This window comes from Vombatus ursinus, unplaced genomic scaffold (assembly GCF_900497805.2).
Source record: "Vombatus ursinus unplaced genomic scaffold, bare-nosed wombat genome assembly UNPS02014779.1, whole genome shotgun sequence".
Taxonomy (NCBI): domain Eukaryota; kingdom Metazoa; phylum Chordata; class Mammalia; order Diprotodontia; family Vombatidae; genus Vombatus; species Vombatus ursinus.
Genome location: NW_020954557.1, coordinates 45113736 through 45132072, shown reverse-complemented (window position 1 = coordinate 45132072; position 18337 = coordinate 45113736). Strand labels below are relative to the sequence as shown.

The 18337-nt window shown below is 32.3% G+C and overlaps 1 protein-coding gene across 3 annotated transcripts in view; it reads left to right on the top strand.

The window, feature by feature from the left end:
• The window catches only part of DYNC1I2 (dynein cytoplasmic 1 intermediate chain 2), a 63389-nt gene that overhangs the window by 24985 nt on the left and 20067 nt on the right, over window positions 1–18337 (top strand). For all 3 annotated transcript variants that reach the window (XM_027865871.1, XM_027865869.1, XM_027865870.1), the window contains exons 4-5: window positions 1551–1641; window positions 9965–10080. In XM_027865871.1, the coding sequence (XP_027721672.1) occupies window positions 1551–1641; window positions 9965–10080 (207 nt within the window). The remainder of the gene's footprint in view (window positions 1–1550; window positions 1642–9964; window positions 10081–18337) is intronic.

Sequence of the window (18337 nt, the reverse complement as noted above, 5' to 3'; positions counted from 1 at the left end):
CTCATAAATTTCAGTGAGTGAAGAAAGGGTTAGAAATGCACCCTGAGCGAACATAGGGAGAGCCTGATGTGACCCTTTCCCATTTCAGGCAACATTAACTTCTTTGGACCTAGTCTGGGTTTTTTTCTTTATACTCAGCACCTCTCACCATGCATATTCCTGTAGACACTCCAGTGATACTTGAAGTCTTCTAGTTCAGTAGTTGGTTTGCTAGGCTAATTGCAGCCATTTGGGTAACTGTTTTGTATTTGCTTTATACAAACTCTTGGTACCTGCTGGTTTGAAGATAGTATATAGAAGCATTTAACAATTTAAAATGTATAAATGACTTTACTATTTCTAGATACTGTAACTTTGGAAGAAATGTTCAAAAAGTATTTCTTTGGTTAATTCACTTATAGCTGAAAAAGATGTTTTTATGTGAGGGGAATATTACAATGAAGTAGCCATTTGATGTAAAGTCAGTTTAAAATATGTTAATATTGCATATTGAAATATTATCTGAAAGATACTTGAGCTCTGGGCCGTCATGGTATAATTTAACCAGAAGATGGCAGCGATGATCCTCCTGTGCTACCTGCAATAATAATTGTGAAGTATTACTAAATTCATTTGCTTGGACTACGTGCATCCAACTGGTATTTTATAATATAGCATTGAAAATTTCCATCTTATGGGATAAGTTTTTGTTCTTTTTGCTTTATCTACTATGAAAAATGTACATTTCTGTACAAGAAGGGATTAAGAATATTTTGGGTGTCTATATCTTTGTACACTTCAGTTATTAATCTAAATACTGGGTAAGAAAGTTAACTTCAGTCTTGCCTTCTTTAAGTTGCATGCTGTCATTTTTTGTTGTGCATCACTTTTAAAAGGCATGTTGCTTTATGGCTTGTTTGCATTTTTTACCCAACTTGCTGGAAATTAATGGACCCTTTAAAGGAGACATTCATTCCTTTTTTGTATTTTGTTCATAGAATGACTATTCTAAATTTTTATCCTTTTAAAAGAAAAAGAACTGAAGTGATTTAAACATGAATCTTGGTGTTTAACATTATTATATTAGGGATAATTGCCTTTGACTTAGAATTCTTATAAAATTTAAGTAAAACTTTATGATATAGAATTACTTCATAGTTGTAATTTTGGAAGTAATTGTTAATGTTAATAACTATTTTGTGATTTTAAAAGTAAAATGTTAGCATAGAAGGAATGGTCTCCTTTGAAAGCTAGTGCTAATGTTTAGTGATGGCTCAGATCAGAATGCACTTCCATAGTTGTCTTTAGGTTTTTTGTTTGTTTGTTTTTAATATCAAGCCCAAATGCATTATGTCAGAGGAATTGGCACGAATGTCCAGCATGCATTGTTAACTTTGTCTTTTTTCCCTTTTTTTCTACTGTCCATTTTCACTCATGTGTTTCTTTTCTTTTTTTTTTTTTGCCATTTTCCTTTGTGTTAATTACTTCATGTTAAATTAATTTTGAAACATCATAAGCTGTACAACCTCTTCGAGTAGTAACAGCGGATACCTGTCTATTTCACTATTTAGTCCCTCCTCCTATGTCTCCATCCTCCAAATCTGTGAGTACTCCAAGTGAGGCTGGAAGCCAAGACTCTGGAGATGGCGCCGTGGGATCTAGGTACGGTAATTTTCTTTTAATATTTTAATGATGGAATGCTTTCATTGCCCAAATACTGTTGATACTTTAGAAGAATTCTAAATGACAGCGTTGAATTAGATTTCAAAATGAAATCTAATTTGAAAATCTTTGAAATCTGATTGGCATAGATGCTGCTTGTATTAAACCGGGAAATTTTATTTTAAAATATTTTAATTTTATTATACTGTTAAATTAGCAGCAGTGAATTCATGCCATTTTATGTTTTGATAAAAATAGGTTCAGATAATGTATTTTAAAATGTTTTTCTTTAAACCCTAAGAAGACTTGTTGATTATGTGATCTGTTTTTGGAATCAACAAAAAAATAGTATGGAAAGTCTCTTCTCGGATAAACTCTTCCTGTAATAGATGAGTTATTCTCTCGTCTCGGTGTGAGCATGTTGTATTAATTACTGGTTTTACTCATTGAGGAAAAAACAATGTTGCACAAAGCATTAGGAATAAAGGAATAAGTGCTAAGAAAACACTCAACCTTTTTCATTGTTAGTATTTCCTGAGCTTACTTTCCCTTTTAAAAAAAAAATACTTTCTAGATTTTTCTTAGGATCCTGCTCACATGTAACTTCCCAGCAAAGTTCAGTTATAATTTAAGTTGCTGCCGAAGAACCTTTTAGGATTTGTGTATTAGCCCTCCAAATCCTTCTTACTTTGGTCTTAACCTTTTTCTTTGTGATCTCTAAGAGTATTTGAATTCTGTATTTTGGTACTTTTAATTAGGTGCTGAAAGCGTTTAAAAATACAGCTTTCAGCTGTCTCTCACAGTTAAAGCTAAGTATGTGACAAAAATACATAGCTAATCTAAAGCCCTTGTTTTTTGCCAAGCATTAGTTTCTTCCCCCTCCCCCCCCCCCAAAATTCCTTTGGTTTTTTGACACATAGCAGCAATTTAAATATGAGTTTTTGCCTTTCTTGGCCTTCCTGATTGAAGTTGAGACAAATAGTGAAGGTCCAGAAGTGGGGGAGAAAAGGAGGAAGAAAAGAAGTAAAGGGTTTGGGTGATCCATAAGATGAATGCTATAATTATTCTTTAAATAATTAAAGAGTTCTTTTTAACAGTCCAAATAATGAAGTGACGTGGATTTACTTCCCTGGACTGTTCTATAGTCTTAACCAAAGTTCAAAGTGTTAATCTCCTAAGTAGTATCATCATTGGCTAGACCAGAATATGCATGTTGTACATATGCGTGTACGTGTACATGTGTGTATGTGTGTGTGTAAATTACTTTAGTAAAATGTGTCTCCCAAGACTTTATTCATTCCACTTGAACCCTGCTCACTAGCCATGCCCATTTGAGTAGAGCAAAATGGAAAGATGAGGCAATTAGCAAGGTAATTAAGCAACTAAAAATAACTTACTATAGAGATTGGTTACATTTAGTGGATGACTGTAAAACTAACCATTTTACCTTCCTAACAGAGACAGGGGAAATAGTTCTAAAAATCAACAGTGTTATAATTTCATAAAATAGTTCATCTGTCTTGGATCAAATTAGTGCATTCAAAAACTGTAGGTGTTAAAGGTCAAATGTATTTAATAGTGATACCCTTGCAAAAAATATCCCAGTAGTCAACATTTTGGATTATATCTAGTGATTCTTTTGTTTGCCAAATAGATTTCCAAATAATTCCTCTTTTTGCATCATCATCATAATCAACATCCTTCCAAAATAATGGAAAAATTTATTATACTTTATAAATGTATGCATTTGATGTATTATGCATACCTGTTATATAAATATTACATTTAAAATTGGTTTTCAGTTTCTGATTTGGGGAGTGGAAATTTTATCATCCTATCATACTTGCCTTCCCAACAGTACCTCCTTAGTTTCTTAAGTTGTAAATTTAATAGTTCTAATAATTTAAATTTAATAATTCTAAATTTACTATCTGTTGAAAATTTTTTGAGAAGTTTGTGACCTCTAATAAACATAATAGAAGATTTCTTAAAGTATTGCAAAAATAGTTTGAGATCCAACATGTTATTGAGAACAGATTGCAAGATTCTCAGGAAAACTTTTCTCAAATCCTGACTCTGATACTCATTATTAACATGAGTGAGTCACTTAAACTACTTCAAGCCTCAATTACTTCATTTGTAAAATAGAACTAATAATTGTAGTATGAAACTACTATCCAAAGCACTTTGCGAAACTTAAAGCACTATCTATATCTAAGTTATATGTTTTATTATTGTTAGTGTTCTTAGGAAAAATGGTTGCTTTATTTTTAAGTTCATTGCTCACCCTATCATTTTTAACTTTGTAGACATAACCAAAATTCTGTAAGAACAGTATGTTACATTGTTTACTGTGAAATACAATTTGTAAGTATCAAATAATTTAAATGACATGGAATTATGTACATTGTTTTTAAATTGTGCTATTGTTTTCTATAGAAAAGGAGAAAGAAGTGATATTGTCTAGCAGATTTTCTCAGATTTATTTTGTAGTTGTCCAAGAAGGAAGAGGGAGAAACCCAACTTTTTTTCCATGTACATCTTAAAGAAAACTCAAAAATTGTAGTGGTAGGCAGGGATCTGAGACCAGGTATTGGAACTGCTTCTTCATGATGGTTTCTCTACTTCACTATTAACTCAGATACTCGAATAGATCTGTCATCTCATCAACATGAGCATTCTCTACAGTGATGCAAGTTGTAATTGATTCCTGAAACTCTCTCCATGCCCTCCCATAAATTTGTCTCAATAATTTTACTGTTACTCATCTTAAAAATTATTTTTGTAATAGTGAGAATTTTTGAGAAGTTGAATTTTAGTATTTTCTACTGGCATAATCATAACTGATATAAGTTCTGTGAAATATTGGTAAATATTAATTAACCTGGATTCTATAAACCATAATACACACTAATGTGAGAGAGTTTAGTGGTTTTTTTGGACAGAAATATTCTTAAATATTTAGGGTAAAACAAATGAATATTTGCTTGGAAATATGTCTTATTTGAAGAATAAGTGATTAGCCTCAAGTATGTCATAGAACATTAACTTTTCTCTTCCATTCCAACAAATATTTGACATGATTGTTACATATATTAAACACCGATAAATTTAAAGTTGAACATGTAAATATGTCCTTGTAGAGTATGCTGATGTCCTTTCTGGTCCTATCATTTCATAGTATCTTTTTATTAAAATTATAGTCTGATGTAGAGACATAAATTCTCAAAAGAATGGAGGAAAAGATAGCTACCTAATTTTCAAAAATGTCTTAGGGTTAAGATAAGCAAAGGAATTGAGAGAAGTGAGAGAATTGGTTGGTGGATGAATGGTGTTTCCAAATGCCAACACACAAGGCATTCTTTGATAAAAAAGGACAGAGAGTGATGAGCATTGAAAAGCCAGAAAGTGGATAGGTGAGAATAGAGTAAAAGAATAGAGATGTTAAGAAGAAATATTGAAAGGAAAATTATGAGCCCCAAAAGTTCAACAAGTGAAAGAATCTCGCAAGTTTGTCAAGATTCTGTAATTGCATGGGGGGAAGAAACTTTGAAAGGGGCAATGAAACAATAAGGGGGAAGGGAGAGCAGAGAAATGTTTGGGATGGATTTTATAGACTCTCCAGGCTATAGAGAAATAGTTGGGATATATAGTCAATCAAAATTGAAAAGATAAAAGTGCCATAATCTCCATTTCTTAGTGACGAGAACATTATTAGTGGAAAAAAGTAAGAGATTATGAGAAATGAAATTTGCAACTCTCTAGAAATGAACATTGTAGCTTATTAATAAAGAAGTAGTTTTTCAACCTGAATCTAAACCTCTTGGCAATCATTTTTTTTAAGTGCTGATTTTTCACTTCCCCACATTCCTCTTTCTTCTGGCTTTCTTAATCCTCAGTGGCCACCTTTTCCTTACATAAGACAAGGGGGCAGAGGCGGGGAGGAGAAGAAGCCAGATGAAAGGCAGTCAATTTTGCTAATTATTAGTAGCTCTGGTCAAAGGTTTGTTGGGAGAAAATGTTGAAAGAGTTGACTAAGATAAGACTTTTGGATTATCTGTGAATTTCATTTCTCCTTTTTTTTTTTTTCTATCTGTAAGGTCCAGTAATCAAAAGCTAGTTGTAGAAAAACACATTGCATCTCAGTTTTGCAATGCCTTTTTCATTTCCGGATGCATTTTGAAGGCAGCTCCTTGATCCATTAAAATCATATTTGATTTCAGACTAAAATTACCTCTTCCTCTATATGAAATTTTATGTCATTGATAGCAGCTGTAGCAGTCATTTTATAATACAGAGTCTGAAAACAGAACATTCCTTGTAGGACATCTCTTGAAATCCCCTTTTAGTCTAACAAAGCCCAAGTTTGTTGCCTTCTTTGCTTAGTACAAAGCAGATCTTCCCTGTCATCTTCTCTCTCTCTATGCAAAGTATGCAAAATCTTCTTGTAAATAGAGAGAGGACTTTTGTGGTTTGTCTAACTTGTCTTATAGAAAGTTTCCAAAGCCTGCTGTATGCGTTTTAAAAATAAAGGTTTTCTTTTATAAGTCAATTAAATTGGTAAATACAATAGACAAAATCACATAGTGTCTTTACTGGTGTAACTTCTTGTGTTTTCTTTAAATGTGCGGAAATATATTTTACTAAAATTATAGCATTAATGGATTGCACGTGTTTATATTTAATGTATGTATAAGGAATGTGGTCTTCATGTATTGCTATGTATAACTGAGCTTTCATTCATAATCATAAGAATGCTGGTATGAAGAAATGTCTTTTTGTTCTCTAGTAGAATTGAAAGTAGCTGGCTAGACTAGTTTGAGCTAATTCAGACAATTGTTTTTTTTTATCCTCCAGCAAAGCCAAAAACAAATCAAGATTAATTTAGGCTAAGTTTGCTTTTTAAAAAAGTAATATAAACAGTGTGTGTAAATAATGTACATAATTATATTTTTAAATATTCTAATGTAATTTTTAAAGACTGAATTAAGTTTACTTGGTTTCAAAAACAGATGACATACAGAAGAAGCCCAAGGCAGTGCTTAACCTGTAAATTACAGCAGGGTCACATTTTGGAAACTCTAGTCGTTTAGTATCCCGGTGGAATAGTCTTTTTTGGTTTCCTTACCAAAAGGTTTATGTGTTGACTCATTTCCTTAACCAATATGACAATTTCCTGCACACATTTAATGCCCTGGGCAAGATTGTTACTATGCTAAGATTTTTTTTAAACTAATTTTGTGTGATAAGGATGCAACGGTTTCTACCTTAACTTGACGTATTTTACAAATAATGTACAGTTTGGGCCAATCTTATTTGCTTTGTGCTATTCTTATCTGCTGTTGTGCAGTTTGTATTTTCCAAAAATATTGGGTGTATCTTTTAACTGCTCTGAATTATATGTTTGGATCTTTAACCATATTTTCCTTACTGCATGAATTAAAGCTTTGAGTATTAACTGTTTTTGTTTCTACTAACCAGAATGTTAGTTTAAATCTTAAACAATGAATAAGCAATGCTTTTTACACATTTAGAGAAACTATTTGCTTCACTAACTTATGACCTTTTTTACTAATGCTGCATGGTTGGCCTACAACCAATCAGGACGCTGCATTGGGATACTGATCCATCAGTTCTCCAGCTTCATTCCGATTCTGATTTGGGGTATTGAATAGATTTATCTTCCATTTTTTTATAAGTTAAATTTGATATTTTGTGATGCTATTCTCATGTATAAAATATAAAGCAGTACAGATTGAAAAGTATTTGTTTTACAGTTGATAGCTCATTTATCTGGCACATAAATTAATTTTTGTGTATAATTAAGAGACCAAAAGTTTGGGGTTTTTTTTATCCTTTTGGATGTAAACATTTCTAAAATTTTCCCACCTTCCTAAATAAAGGTTGCTTTAATACATGTAACTTAATAGAGGAATCAAGTTTGAGGGAGTTGCATGAGGCAGTGACCCTCTAAATGATTTGCCCAGAGCCACAAAGCTGGCAAAAGCAGGCACAGAGTATATGCTGAACGTAATCTAACCTTTTCCAAGTAATTAAGGATTATCCCAAACATTAATTATTGCACTATGCTCTAACTGAGTGATGCTCCAAGTGGTTTTTGAGGTGTTAAGGCTATTTGTCCTTCTGCCAAAGTCTCAAAATACCAGTCTTTTTTAATACTTTTATCTTGTTTTTTAGTTTTTTCCTTTCTTTCTCCATTTAGTTGTCATTTCTTAATGCCATCAATGTGCCTGCTTCCAGCATCCCTTCCACAATTTTGTGTTGCTGCTTCTAATCTGTTTGTGATCTGGGAAATGAGATTAAGAATTCTATAAGAAACTCAATTGTCAAATAAAAGCACATAGCTTCTGAGAACCTAAGCCTTAGGACCTAAGTTTTGTGATATCGGTTTTGTTATATTCAGAAACCTTTATGGCTTACTTCTTAATTTTCATCATTTGTTGTTCTAGATTATTGAGATTGCCAGATAAATGAGATTTTACTGTATTGGGGAGAGGGGGGAGACACATTTCTAATATACTATAATTTTGTTGCAATAAGGGCCAAATGCATTCAGGTCAGTAATCTGGCCCTAATGTAGCTGATTTAGAATTAACTTTTGATCTATTTTTTCCCCCTTCAGATGTTTAAATGATTAATTTCTCATATGGTTTGCCCTTTAAAGTTTATAAAACTTTTTTTTAAATTGTAATCATTGCAATTCCAGATTACTTAAGGTTCTCCTAAATTTGCCCATTTAATACTTAAATTCATCACATTGCCATCTATTCCTTTCTTTATGTAAGGCTAATATAGTCCTAAAATAGAGAACACATTTTAAACTTTCTTAAACCCCACATCAGATATTGAATTTCTACACTTAAAACATTTGTAGCAAAGAATTTTTAATTGGCTAATAATTTCCATAGATCAGATCATATGGGAATTTTTATTTGATTTCAGAATACTGGGAAATGCCCCATTATGTGAAAAAAAAGTTTTTAAATCTAAAACCCCTTGTTAACAGGACACTTGTTTGAATATTATGATGATACTACTATGATACTCCGGGAATTACAGCATATAGAGGAAGAGGGGCTGAACCTGTGTTTTTATTGGTAGAGGAAATTCCCTCTACCAATTCAGATTAGTACCTTCTCTGCAACTGACGGTCCTCGAAAGTTGCGTAGAGCACTGAAAGGTTAAGGGACTTGCCCAGTGTCACACAGCCACTAGGTATGAGAGACAGAACTTGAACCTAGTTCTTTCTGACTCCAAGGCTGGTGTTCTATCCACTGTACCATCCTATAGGTTAGAGAATATAAATATAGAATATAATTTATTTTGAGGGAAGCTTTACTTAAGACATTATTGTTGAGAACTTATTCATGAGTTTGTTTAAGTAAATGCCAGCTTAGAAAACACAAGTTTGGAATCACTTGCAATTCTAAATTACATCCATTTGCTCAAATGCCTAAAATGGATGATTTGTTATCCTTTTTCTCCATCACCCTGTCTTTTCATACCCATTCCCAAAATGAGAAAATGAATGTTTATTTTTTAATCTTCCTCTGCCTTAAGGAATGAAAAAGTGTTTTATTAGGGAACCTATATGCTTTTATTATCTGTGGTCCTCAAAAGATAATTTATTTAATAAATATGCCTGTACCTCAGTTTAGTCCTATGTAAAGTCGAGAGTAATACTGATTAGGCAGAAGTATAATGAGAATAGTTACAAATTTTAGAACCCAAACTAGAAATAATCATGATTGTCAATTTCCTGCAAAATGAGATACATAAAAAATAGTATTTTAAATAAAACTCCTAAAGTTACTTGCTTCACTCTGAATCTATAGAAACTGAGCTATTATTGAGTGAATTTCAATTTTCCTCTTTCCTTCACTTAGAAAATATAACTATGTCAAATAATGTTACTGATTACTTATTTGAAAATAGCTCAACCATAAGTCTAATGTCTCCACCCAGAAATTCATTTCTTAAAGAAGTATCTTTTAATCTTATTTTATTCTGTTCACTCATTAAAAATAATTTTGTATATTTTAAAATCAGCAGTTGTTTAATATTCAGAAATATCTTACAATTTTATTCATAGTTATTTTTCTTTTGGTTAAAATACTAGTTTAAATTCATTTAAGATTTGTGATTATAGTAATTTTATTTTTATTTAAATTATAAATATATATGTTAGCAATGTGGGATGAAAATACATTTTAAATTATTAATTTCCCAAACTAAAGTGGTTTGAAATTGTAAATGTATGCCATTTGTTGCATTAAAAAATACTTGTATTCACTTTATTTAGACGAGGACCAATTAAACTTGGGATGGCTAAAATTACACAAGTTGACTTTCCTCCCCGAGAAATTGTCACATACACAAAGGAGACTCAGACACCGGTTATGGCACAGCCAAAAGAAGGTAAATAGCAATTTTTGTATTTCGCATAGATTCTCAAATCTGTATTGATTTATTGTGAAAGTTTATGAAATATAGTGATTTTTTTAATTGAGAAATTGATAGAAGTTTAAACTGGTCTACCTTGTAATTTTTACGTATTTTGTGTAATACATTAATATTTATGTATTCCATTTTGTCGTTTTTTTTTTTTTACTAACAGTAAATTAGTTGAAATGTCTTCCTGTTTGAGTACAATTTTTCAGAATATGAAACAAGTATTTTCTGTTGTTTCATCTGTATTTTAATTGCATTTTGATATTCTTTATAATTGTCTATCTATGAAGGTGAATGATGGATTCACCCATTCATAGGGTCATTGATCCAGACCTGGACGAGACCTCAGAGGCCATCTCGTCCAACCTTCCTCCCCCCACTCCCTTCTGTTTTAGCTATGTGCTCTATTATGTTGCTTTTATATAAATACCTTTGATCAGCTTAGATTGGACTTGTACATGAGCATTTTTATTCATTAGTCATAGAAATTTTCTTTTATTATTACAAAAATCTTATTGGAAGCAATGTAGGTTAAGTTGAAAAGTACTGAAATGACACTTTTCTGTACCTTGAAGATATAGACGTCATGTGTAGAAACGATCCTGATTAAATACCTCATAGTGGATTTGCCCATGTCCAGTAAAATGGATGGAGAATCATAATATCAGTTTCCATTTGGCCTTATAATTTACTCATTAAGGAGCACATAAATTTAGGACACAGACTTCCACTAGAGAATGTTGGTACTCCCACCCATGGTTGTTTTTATCTGTCCTTTTAGTCTGTTGCAGAGTTTCAAGCCAGTGATCTTCTTTTTTGGTATGTTCAGGTTTTCACATCTACAAAAATTGTCTTTTCCGGTTAACTGGAAAGGCACAAAAATTATGCGCCTAGAAATAGTTACTTGTAAGGTCACACAGAGTATAGGCTTAGTTTATAAAAGTCTTAAAGAACTTAATTTCATAGTAAAGCTTTTTTGTGGTTAGGGAAAGGAAATGGTTTAAATCACAGATACTAATTAAAATTGTGGCCCATTTAATTTCAAAATTAAGTCCTGCAACACTTAATTTTCTCCATATTTGTCCAGGAAATGCTTATAGTGTTTATAAAAATGCCAGTGCTTTAATTTAGGTACAGGATAACCTATGTTAGTAATATACTTTTTTGCTGCCACATTATTAGATGTATAACTTAGAAAATGCAATACAGATAAAACAAGGCTCCCTTTTTCAAGTATCATTTAACTTAAAACTTAGTGATGGTGTTTTTAATGACATGGTGATATATATCAATTTGTTAAACACCTTGGATATTTTTTAAATGAAAAGTACTCTAATGTTGTTTTTGTAAACTTTCATGATATATTAATATTAACTAGATTCAATTTGTATGAAGTTATATTTTTAAAGCCTATTTTTGACAGATGCAAATTTGAAAATATGACTATTTTATAGCATTTAATTTGATTAGCAGATTTGAATAAGTAGTTATTATAATAAGACTGCACAGACTACCCAGCATTTTTTCAATTCTATTCAAATGACTTAAATAATTACACGAGTGGCATCATGGTCTAGTGAATAAATTATTGTATTGAGAATTGAGAGATTTGTGTTCTTTTTCACTCAGTAATTTGGGAAAGTCAGTTAGCCAATGGATATATCAGTCTCCCTGTTGGTAAAATATAAATAAGTCTATTAAGTTTTTATGAGGATCATTGATATGATGCCAGTGAATTGCTTTCAACTATTCAGAAGACTGTATGTAAAAAGTTTTTTTTGATGGTTTCTGCAATCTTAGATCTAGAAGTAACATTAAAGGTCATCTAGCCCAACCCACAAGTAAAAAGTGATTTCTCCTAAGATTACTTATAATATTTTGCTGGGGATCTTTCCTTTCCACTTATGTCCCTTGTGTCCATTATTTCCATATGTTTTCCCAACTTTTAGTTTGGAAGCTCCTTGAGAATAGGGACTATGTCTCATGTATCTCCAGTCTCTAGAACCAAGCCTTGCTTAAGTGACAGCTTAGTAAATATTTGTTTAATAAATGAAATCCTTTCATTTTACAGATGAGGAAACTGAGTCCCAGAAAGTGTGACTAAATTACCACATTTCATTCAACTAATTACTCACATAACTTGTATTAGAATCCTGATCTTGTGAATACTGGTCCAGTGATCTTTCTATTATATCATGCTATGTCTCTAGAATCTTACTTGGAGATTAATTGAAAGGGAAATTAGATTTCAGCTGTTTTCAAGTGTTAATGCAAGTGACCTTGAATAATTACACTGACCTTGAAAGAAGCATAATGTCATACTTTTATTAGAATAAGACTATTGTATAGAATAAATGTTTTCATTTTTGTCCTATGATTCAATCGCTTTGAATACCTTAAAATTTTGTAAGTTCATATGAAAAAACACAGATACAAATCATGTAAGTGTTCAGTCATATGTATGCTGTAATATATAGAGTCTGGTGGTCATCAGTGTTCCTCTGGCAGATAATTTGATATTTTCAGATGACATGAAACTGGGAGGGATAGCTAACATGTTGGATGGCAAAATCAGGATCAGAAGAAATCTCAACAACCAAATTCAACAAGCTGAAGGAGACATAGTAAGTCCTATACTGAGGTTTTAAAAAATCAGCTGTTTTACTACAGGATGGGGGAAAATGACTGAATAACAGTTCTTATATTAAAAAAAAAAGACTCAGGCGTTATAGCTTCCTATGAATTTAATATATGTCATCACTGTGACATGATATCCAGAAAAATCTAATACAATCTTAGGCCATGTTAACTGAATATGGTATCCAGAATTAAATTCAGTTCAACATTTTTAAAGTGCCTTTTATGTCCAAGACACAGGATAAGGGATATGATATTTTCACTATTGTTTTTTAGTCAATTAGTCGTGTCCAACTCTTCGTGACCCCATTTGGGGTTTTCTTGGCAAATATACTGGAGTAGTTTGCCGTTTCCTTCTCAAGCTCATTTTACAGACGAGAAAACTGAAGCAAACAGAGTGAAGTGACTTGCCCAGGGTCACACAGCTAGTAAGTGTCTGAGGCTGTATTTGAACTTAGGTCCTCCTGGACTCCAGGGCCAGAGCTCTAGCCACTGCACCACCTACCTGCCCCAGTCTCATTGTACTCTGAAATTTTAAGGCACATCTACATTACTGTGTTCAGATCTGGGTACCATATTTTAGGAAGAACAAGGATGTGCTAGAGGGCATCCATAGGAGGATGACCAGAATGGTGAGGGGGCTCAAAACGATGTTATTTGCTGATCACTTACAGGAACTGAGGGATGTTTAATCTGGAAAAGAGAAGACTGGGTAGGGAAAAGAATATGATAATTGTCTTTAAGTAATTAAAGGGCCATACTGTGGAAGAGAGATTAGATTTGTTTTTATTTGGCCCCAGAGGGCAGAATTATGAACGATGTCTTGATATATGGAAAAATTTCCTAAGAATCAAAAAGAGAATGATGAGCCCTTAGGTAATGAGTATCCCATTACTAGAGGTCTTCAGGTAGAGGCTAGATAACACTTTCAGGGAAGTTATAGAGGGTATTATTGTTGTAGTATGGCCTATACAAAATGGTCTCTGAGGTTCCTTCCCATTTTGAGATTCTATGATTTTTTTAATGATGTCATACTATTATAGTGAGGTGGTTTTTTTTTTTCTTCGGAATTTTTCAGTGACTGAAATAAAAGGAAAACAGGCTATTTTTAAAAGGCAGCAGTCATTTTAATTTTTAACAACTATAATCTTATTTCAGCTGAGCTTATCAGGTTCTTTTTAATACATCATTATAAGTTGGATTTGAACAAATATGCATTCTAGTCTCAATTTCAACAAGTAAATTAATATTTTTGATTCTCACTTTTCTTATTGGTAAAAGGAAAATAATAACTGCCCCTGCCTTAAAAGTGTTGTGACAACACATCATCAAAGTGTTGTCAAGCTCATGAGATAATGTGCATAGAACTGTAAAATGTTGTATAGGTTTTAGAGAAGAGATAAAAAGTAAATAAAGCAAGTTAATTTTACATGTAGGTGTTTCTTGAATCCAGAAACATTACACACACACACACACACACACACAAAATTTTTAAGCGAAGTAGAGAATAGAAGTCACCATAGCCTGACTAGTGAAAGGTGAAATTGGTGAACTTAAGCTATTTTTTCATAAGTGTTTCTGCCTTATCACAACCAACTTTGTAATTGCTCTTCATGGGTTCTTGTGGGTGCATTTATTAGTAAGCTTATATGTTCGTGGGATTTTAGAATTGGAAAGGAGTGCAGAGATCATCTATTTCAAACCCTTTGTTTTACAGATGAGGAAGCTGAGATTTGAAACCAAGTTTTCTGGTTCCAGATCCAGTGCTCAGTTTATTACATCATGTTGCAAATTTCAGAGGGGCCACAAACACTCAACAAGTACTTATTGAGTGCCTACTATGTGTGGTACACTAAATTACCCTCTTTTCAGCAGGGGTGGTCCTTCCTCTATGACAGGGTTGAGGTGCATAATTGGAGTAGAATGATCCCTGGGCTATTCTTAAACTATGGAAATAAAGAGAGTGTTATCAAATGATGTAGAAAGAAAATTACTTCCATGTCCAGGGCTCTTACATTAAGTTTCATGGCATAATTTGTGGGGCTTGGGGGAAAAGGGGAAGAGAGAAACCCTGAAATTAGGGTTTTTATAATGGAAACACTTTAGACTTAACTATAATGGTGCTTAGCCATTGCTTTAATACAGTGGTTCTCAAACTTATCCTGGTTGGTTCCCATTTAAGAGCTATAACAAATTTTCAAGACTCACCATGAAACAAAATTGCCCAAATCTCCATTTGAGTGTAAGAGACAGTGAATTAAAGTCGTCGGTCTAAACTTGGGGGGAGCCTTGATAATCAGTGCAAAAATAATATCGACACAAAAATGTTGTTAGCCCTAACCCATTGTCTATCTTCCTTTCAGAATTTTTTATGTAGATCTACTTCTCTCCCTTCCTCTGCCCCCCTTGTTTAAAAAAGGTAATTTTCTTTTGTCTGTCCTTTTTCCTTATTTTCCCCCTTTGGCCATCTTCTTTCTTTCTTCCAACCAAGTTTACTCTGTAAGTTGGTAGTGCTGTTTCTGCACTGAGGTGCTTCACTTGAAACACCTGCTGTGAGTGAAATTGACTGGGATCATGTGATCTCAGTCAATTTCACTCACTGCAGGTAAAGAGCTTCATTGTAGGAACATGGAGCTGTGTACTCTCCACCCTTTAGCAGTGGTTGCCAGTGGATACACTACTGGAAAAGTTAGGTTACTTACTGGGTTTCTTTTACTTTTGTTAAAGTTCTTGTGACCATTTTGAAAATTGCTTTTTTTAATTGGAATCCTTCTCTACCAATTTGACAGTGTTTATCACAAAATTGATTTGGGTTTTGGTTTGAGATTGAATATTGATATTGGTTCTAATTGATCTGGAAGTTTGATTTTCTCAAATACATTTTTTGACTTTGGGAATTAGGTAGTACACAGCTCTTGTTCTTTTATTCCTCAGTAAGGACAAGGTTACGATAATGGGAATTACAACTCACATTTATGTGATGTTTTATGTTTACAATGTACTTAGTAATACATTCTCATTTGATGCTCACAACCACTTTGGAAGGTAAGTATAGCAGGTATTGTTCTTCTTTTTTCACTTGAAATAATTGAATTTCAGGTACATTGATATGCCCAAGGTCACCAAGTGTCCAAATGGAAGCCTTGAAATTCAAATCTAGGGCTTCTGATTGCAGATCCAAAGTGCTTTCCATTACATCATAGGCTTTGCTTGCCAGGTGATCTGTATTTCCTGATTCTCATTTGAATGGTCTTCTACATGATATGTTGTCCAAAAACTCTTTTATTGTTATTCAAGTGCATATTAATAACAGTAAATCAAAACGTTTCATTTCTTAAAGAATCTGCAAAGAATATAATGAAACATGGTATCATTGAGCATTATGCTTGATTAAAGCATTAATCTGAATAGATGGGAACTTTGGTTATGACAAAATGAATTAATTTGAGAAGATATAAAGATTTTACATATCACTGGTTGGGTATAAATGGTTAGCAGCCAAAGTGAAAAATTTGAATTTTTATGGGGAGAGGGATAAGGATCAAATTCATAAGCTGTTATAACTTAAGTAAAAGAAATAGAATCATTAAAGACATCATTATGGTATTGTTAGAAAAGTAGCTCTGCCATCAGAACATAAATAATGGGCTGTTTCTTAGTGGAAAAGTCAGTCATTGATTGTTTTTTTTGTTGTTGTTGAGGAACAAAATCATTTAAAAAGACCATGTGACCTTAGAGGGTTGGATGTGTCAATAGATTATTGATAACAAATGAAATTGGTTCTGTTGTGTGTGTCTCAAGTTATACTAGCTTAATTTCATTGTTAGAAGGTAAAGGGATCCTGTTATATTCGTTTTTCCTTTGACAGAATGAGGTATGGAAAGGGGAAATTATCAGGCAAGTGGAAAATGACATTCCTCCCAAATGAAAACGGTACAGAAAAGAAATGCTGTCTTCATAAATACTAATGGAAAATCAATTCTCTATTTGTATTAAAAACTTGTTTGTTTGTTTTTTAAAGGTAAAAAGTAAAATGATTTAAAAACTGAAAAAAACATTTTCATGGTAAGGGACTATTTGCTCCTTCCCTGGTACTTATGTGCCTCATTTTATGTACTAGATGTATTCACAGAAATTACATAAATCAATTTTTCTAAATTGAATCACATCTTAAAGGTACCATAGAAATGTGCTATTTAAGGAAACACTGTAGTAAATCCTTTTTGTAATGTAAATAATTGCATTTAATCTCTTGCATGTTATTAGGTTGTTTTGCATTATCTTGAAGTAAGGTACATGTGCCCAACAAAGCTAGAGAATATGATATATTCATATAGAGCAGAGTATACATATGCACAATTATTCATTCAACTTTGGAGACTTGCAGTATTGCAACAGAGAAGATATTCAATAAATCATAGAATTAGAAATATTTAATGAATGAATCAATTTAATATTTGATTAGGGATAGATATTCAGAATCAAGATGTGTTGTGGGCTTTTTAAAGAGAATATTTTATTATTAAATGTTATTTAATTTAATGTGTATTACAAAGGTATTTTGAAATAATTTTATGGCAGATATGTATGTATAGCTTTAGGATATTATTAGAAAATGCCTTGAATGTACAGTAAAATACAGATGGGAAAACTTGATCTGAAGACACCTTCAGCTTAACAAAAGCCACCCATTTCACAGATGATTTAACTTTGATTAACCTACTCTGTAGCAACAGATTACTCAGACAACTGGAACTTCACTATAGTGTTATTGCTAGATAATGGCTTAATTTACAGCATAGCTTTTCTTTCCATCTCACCAAAATACATCACAATTTTGATGTTAACTCAAAGTAAAATTTCAGTGGTTCATTAAACCTAGTTTTAGCATTCATTGACAAGAGATTTGTCATTTTAAAAGTAACTGCTACTTTTGTGCACTCTTTACTGCTCAGTTTATAACCTTAGATCCCCTGTCAGAAAAAGCATGGAGTTAACCACTTAGCATATTGTAATGAATATTCATCAATAAATTGATGTGACATGGCAGTCCCATTTTTCAGTCTTCCTACTCCTGTGTAGTATTTTCAAGTTTTAAATATGTTCTAGTACAGCAAAGACTAGCATAGAATGTCTTTAATAATATATATATATTTGTATATTAATTGAGAAAGTAATAAACACTTAATGTCCAGAACATTAGGATATGATGAAGGAAGTATATTATTTTCAATAGCTTTATGTTGAGATTCTTCTTTTTGAAGAATTGTATCAAGTTAGTGAGATTGGATACTTCAGTAAATTTAATCTTTACATGGATACTGTTACTTAATCTGTTTTATAACTGTTAAGTTCATGGCTTTTCTTTTGCTTATGGCAAATAAAATAACTTTTCCCTATTTTTCTTAATTTTTGTAAATTAATATTTGAGACCTAAATTTTAGTGCTGATAGTAGCTTTAAATCAGCAGTTTTTTAAACTGGAGATCATTCTAAAACTAAATAAATTCTAAAACATAGTCATTCTAAAACTAAAATCTGGAGGACGTATATTTAAATAGCTGCTATACTATCATCAGATGCAAACA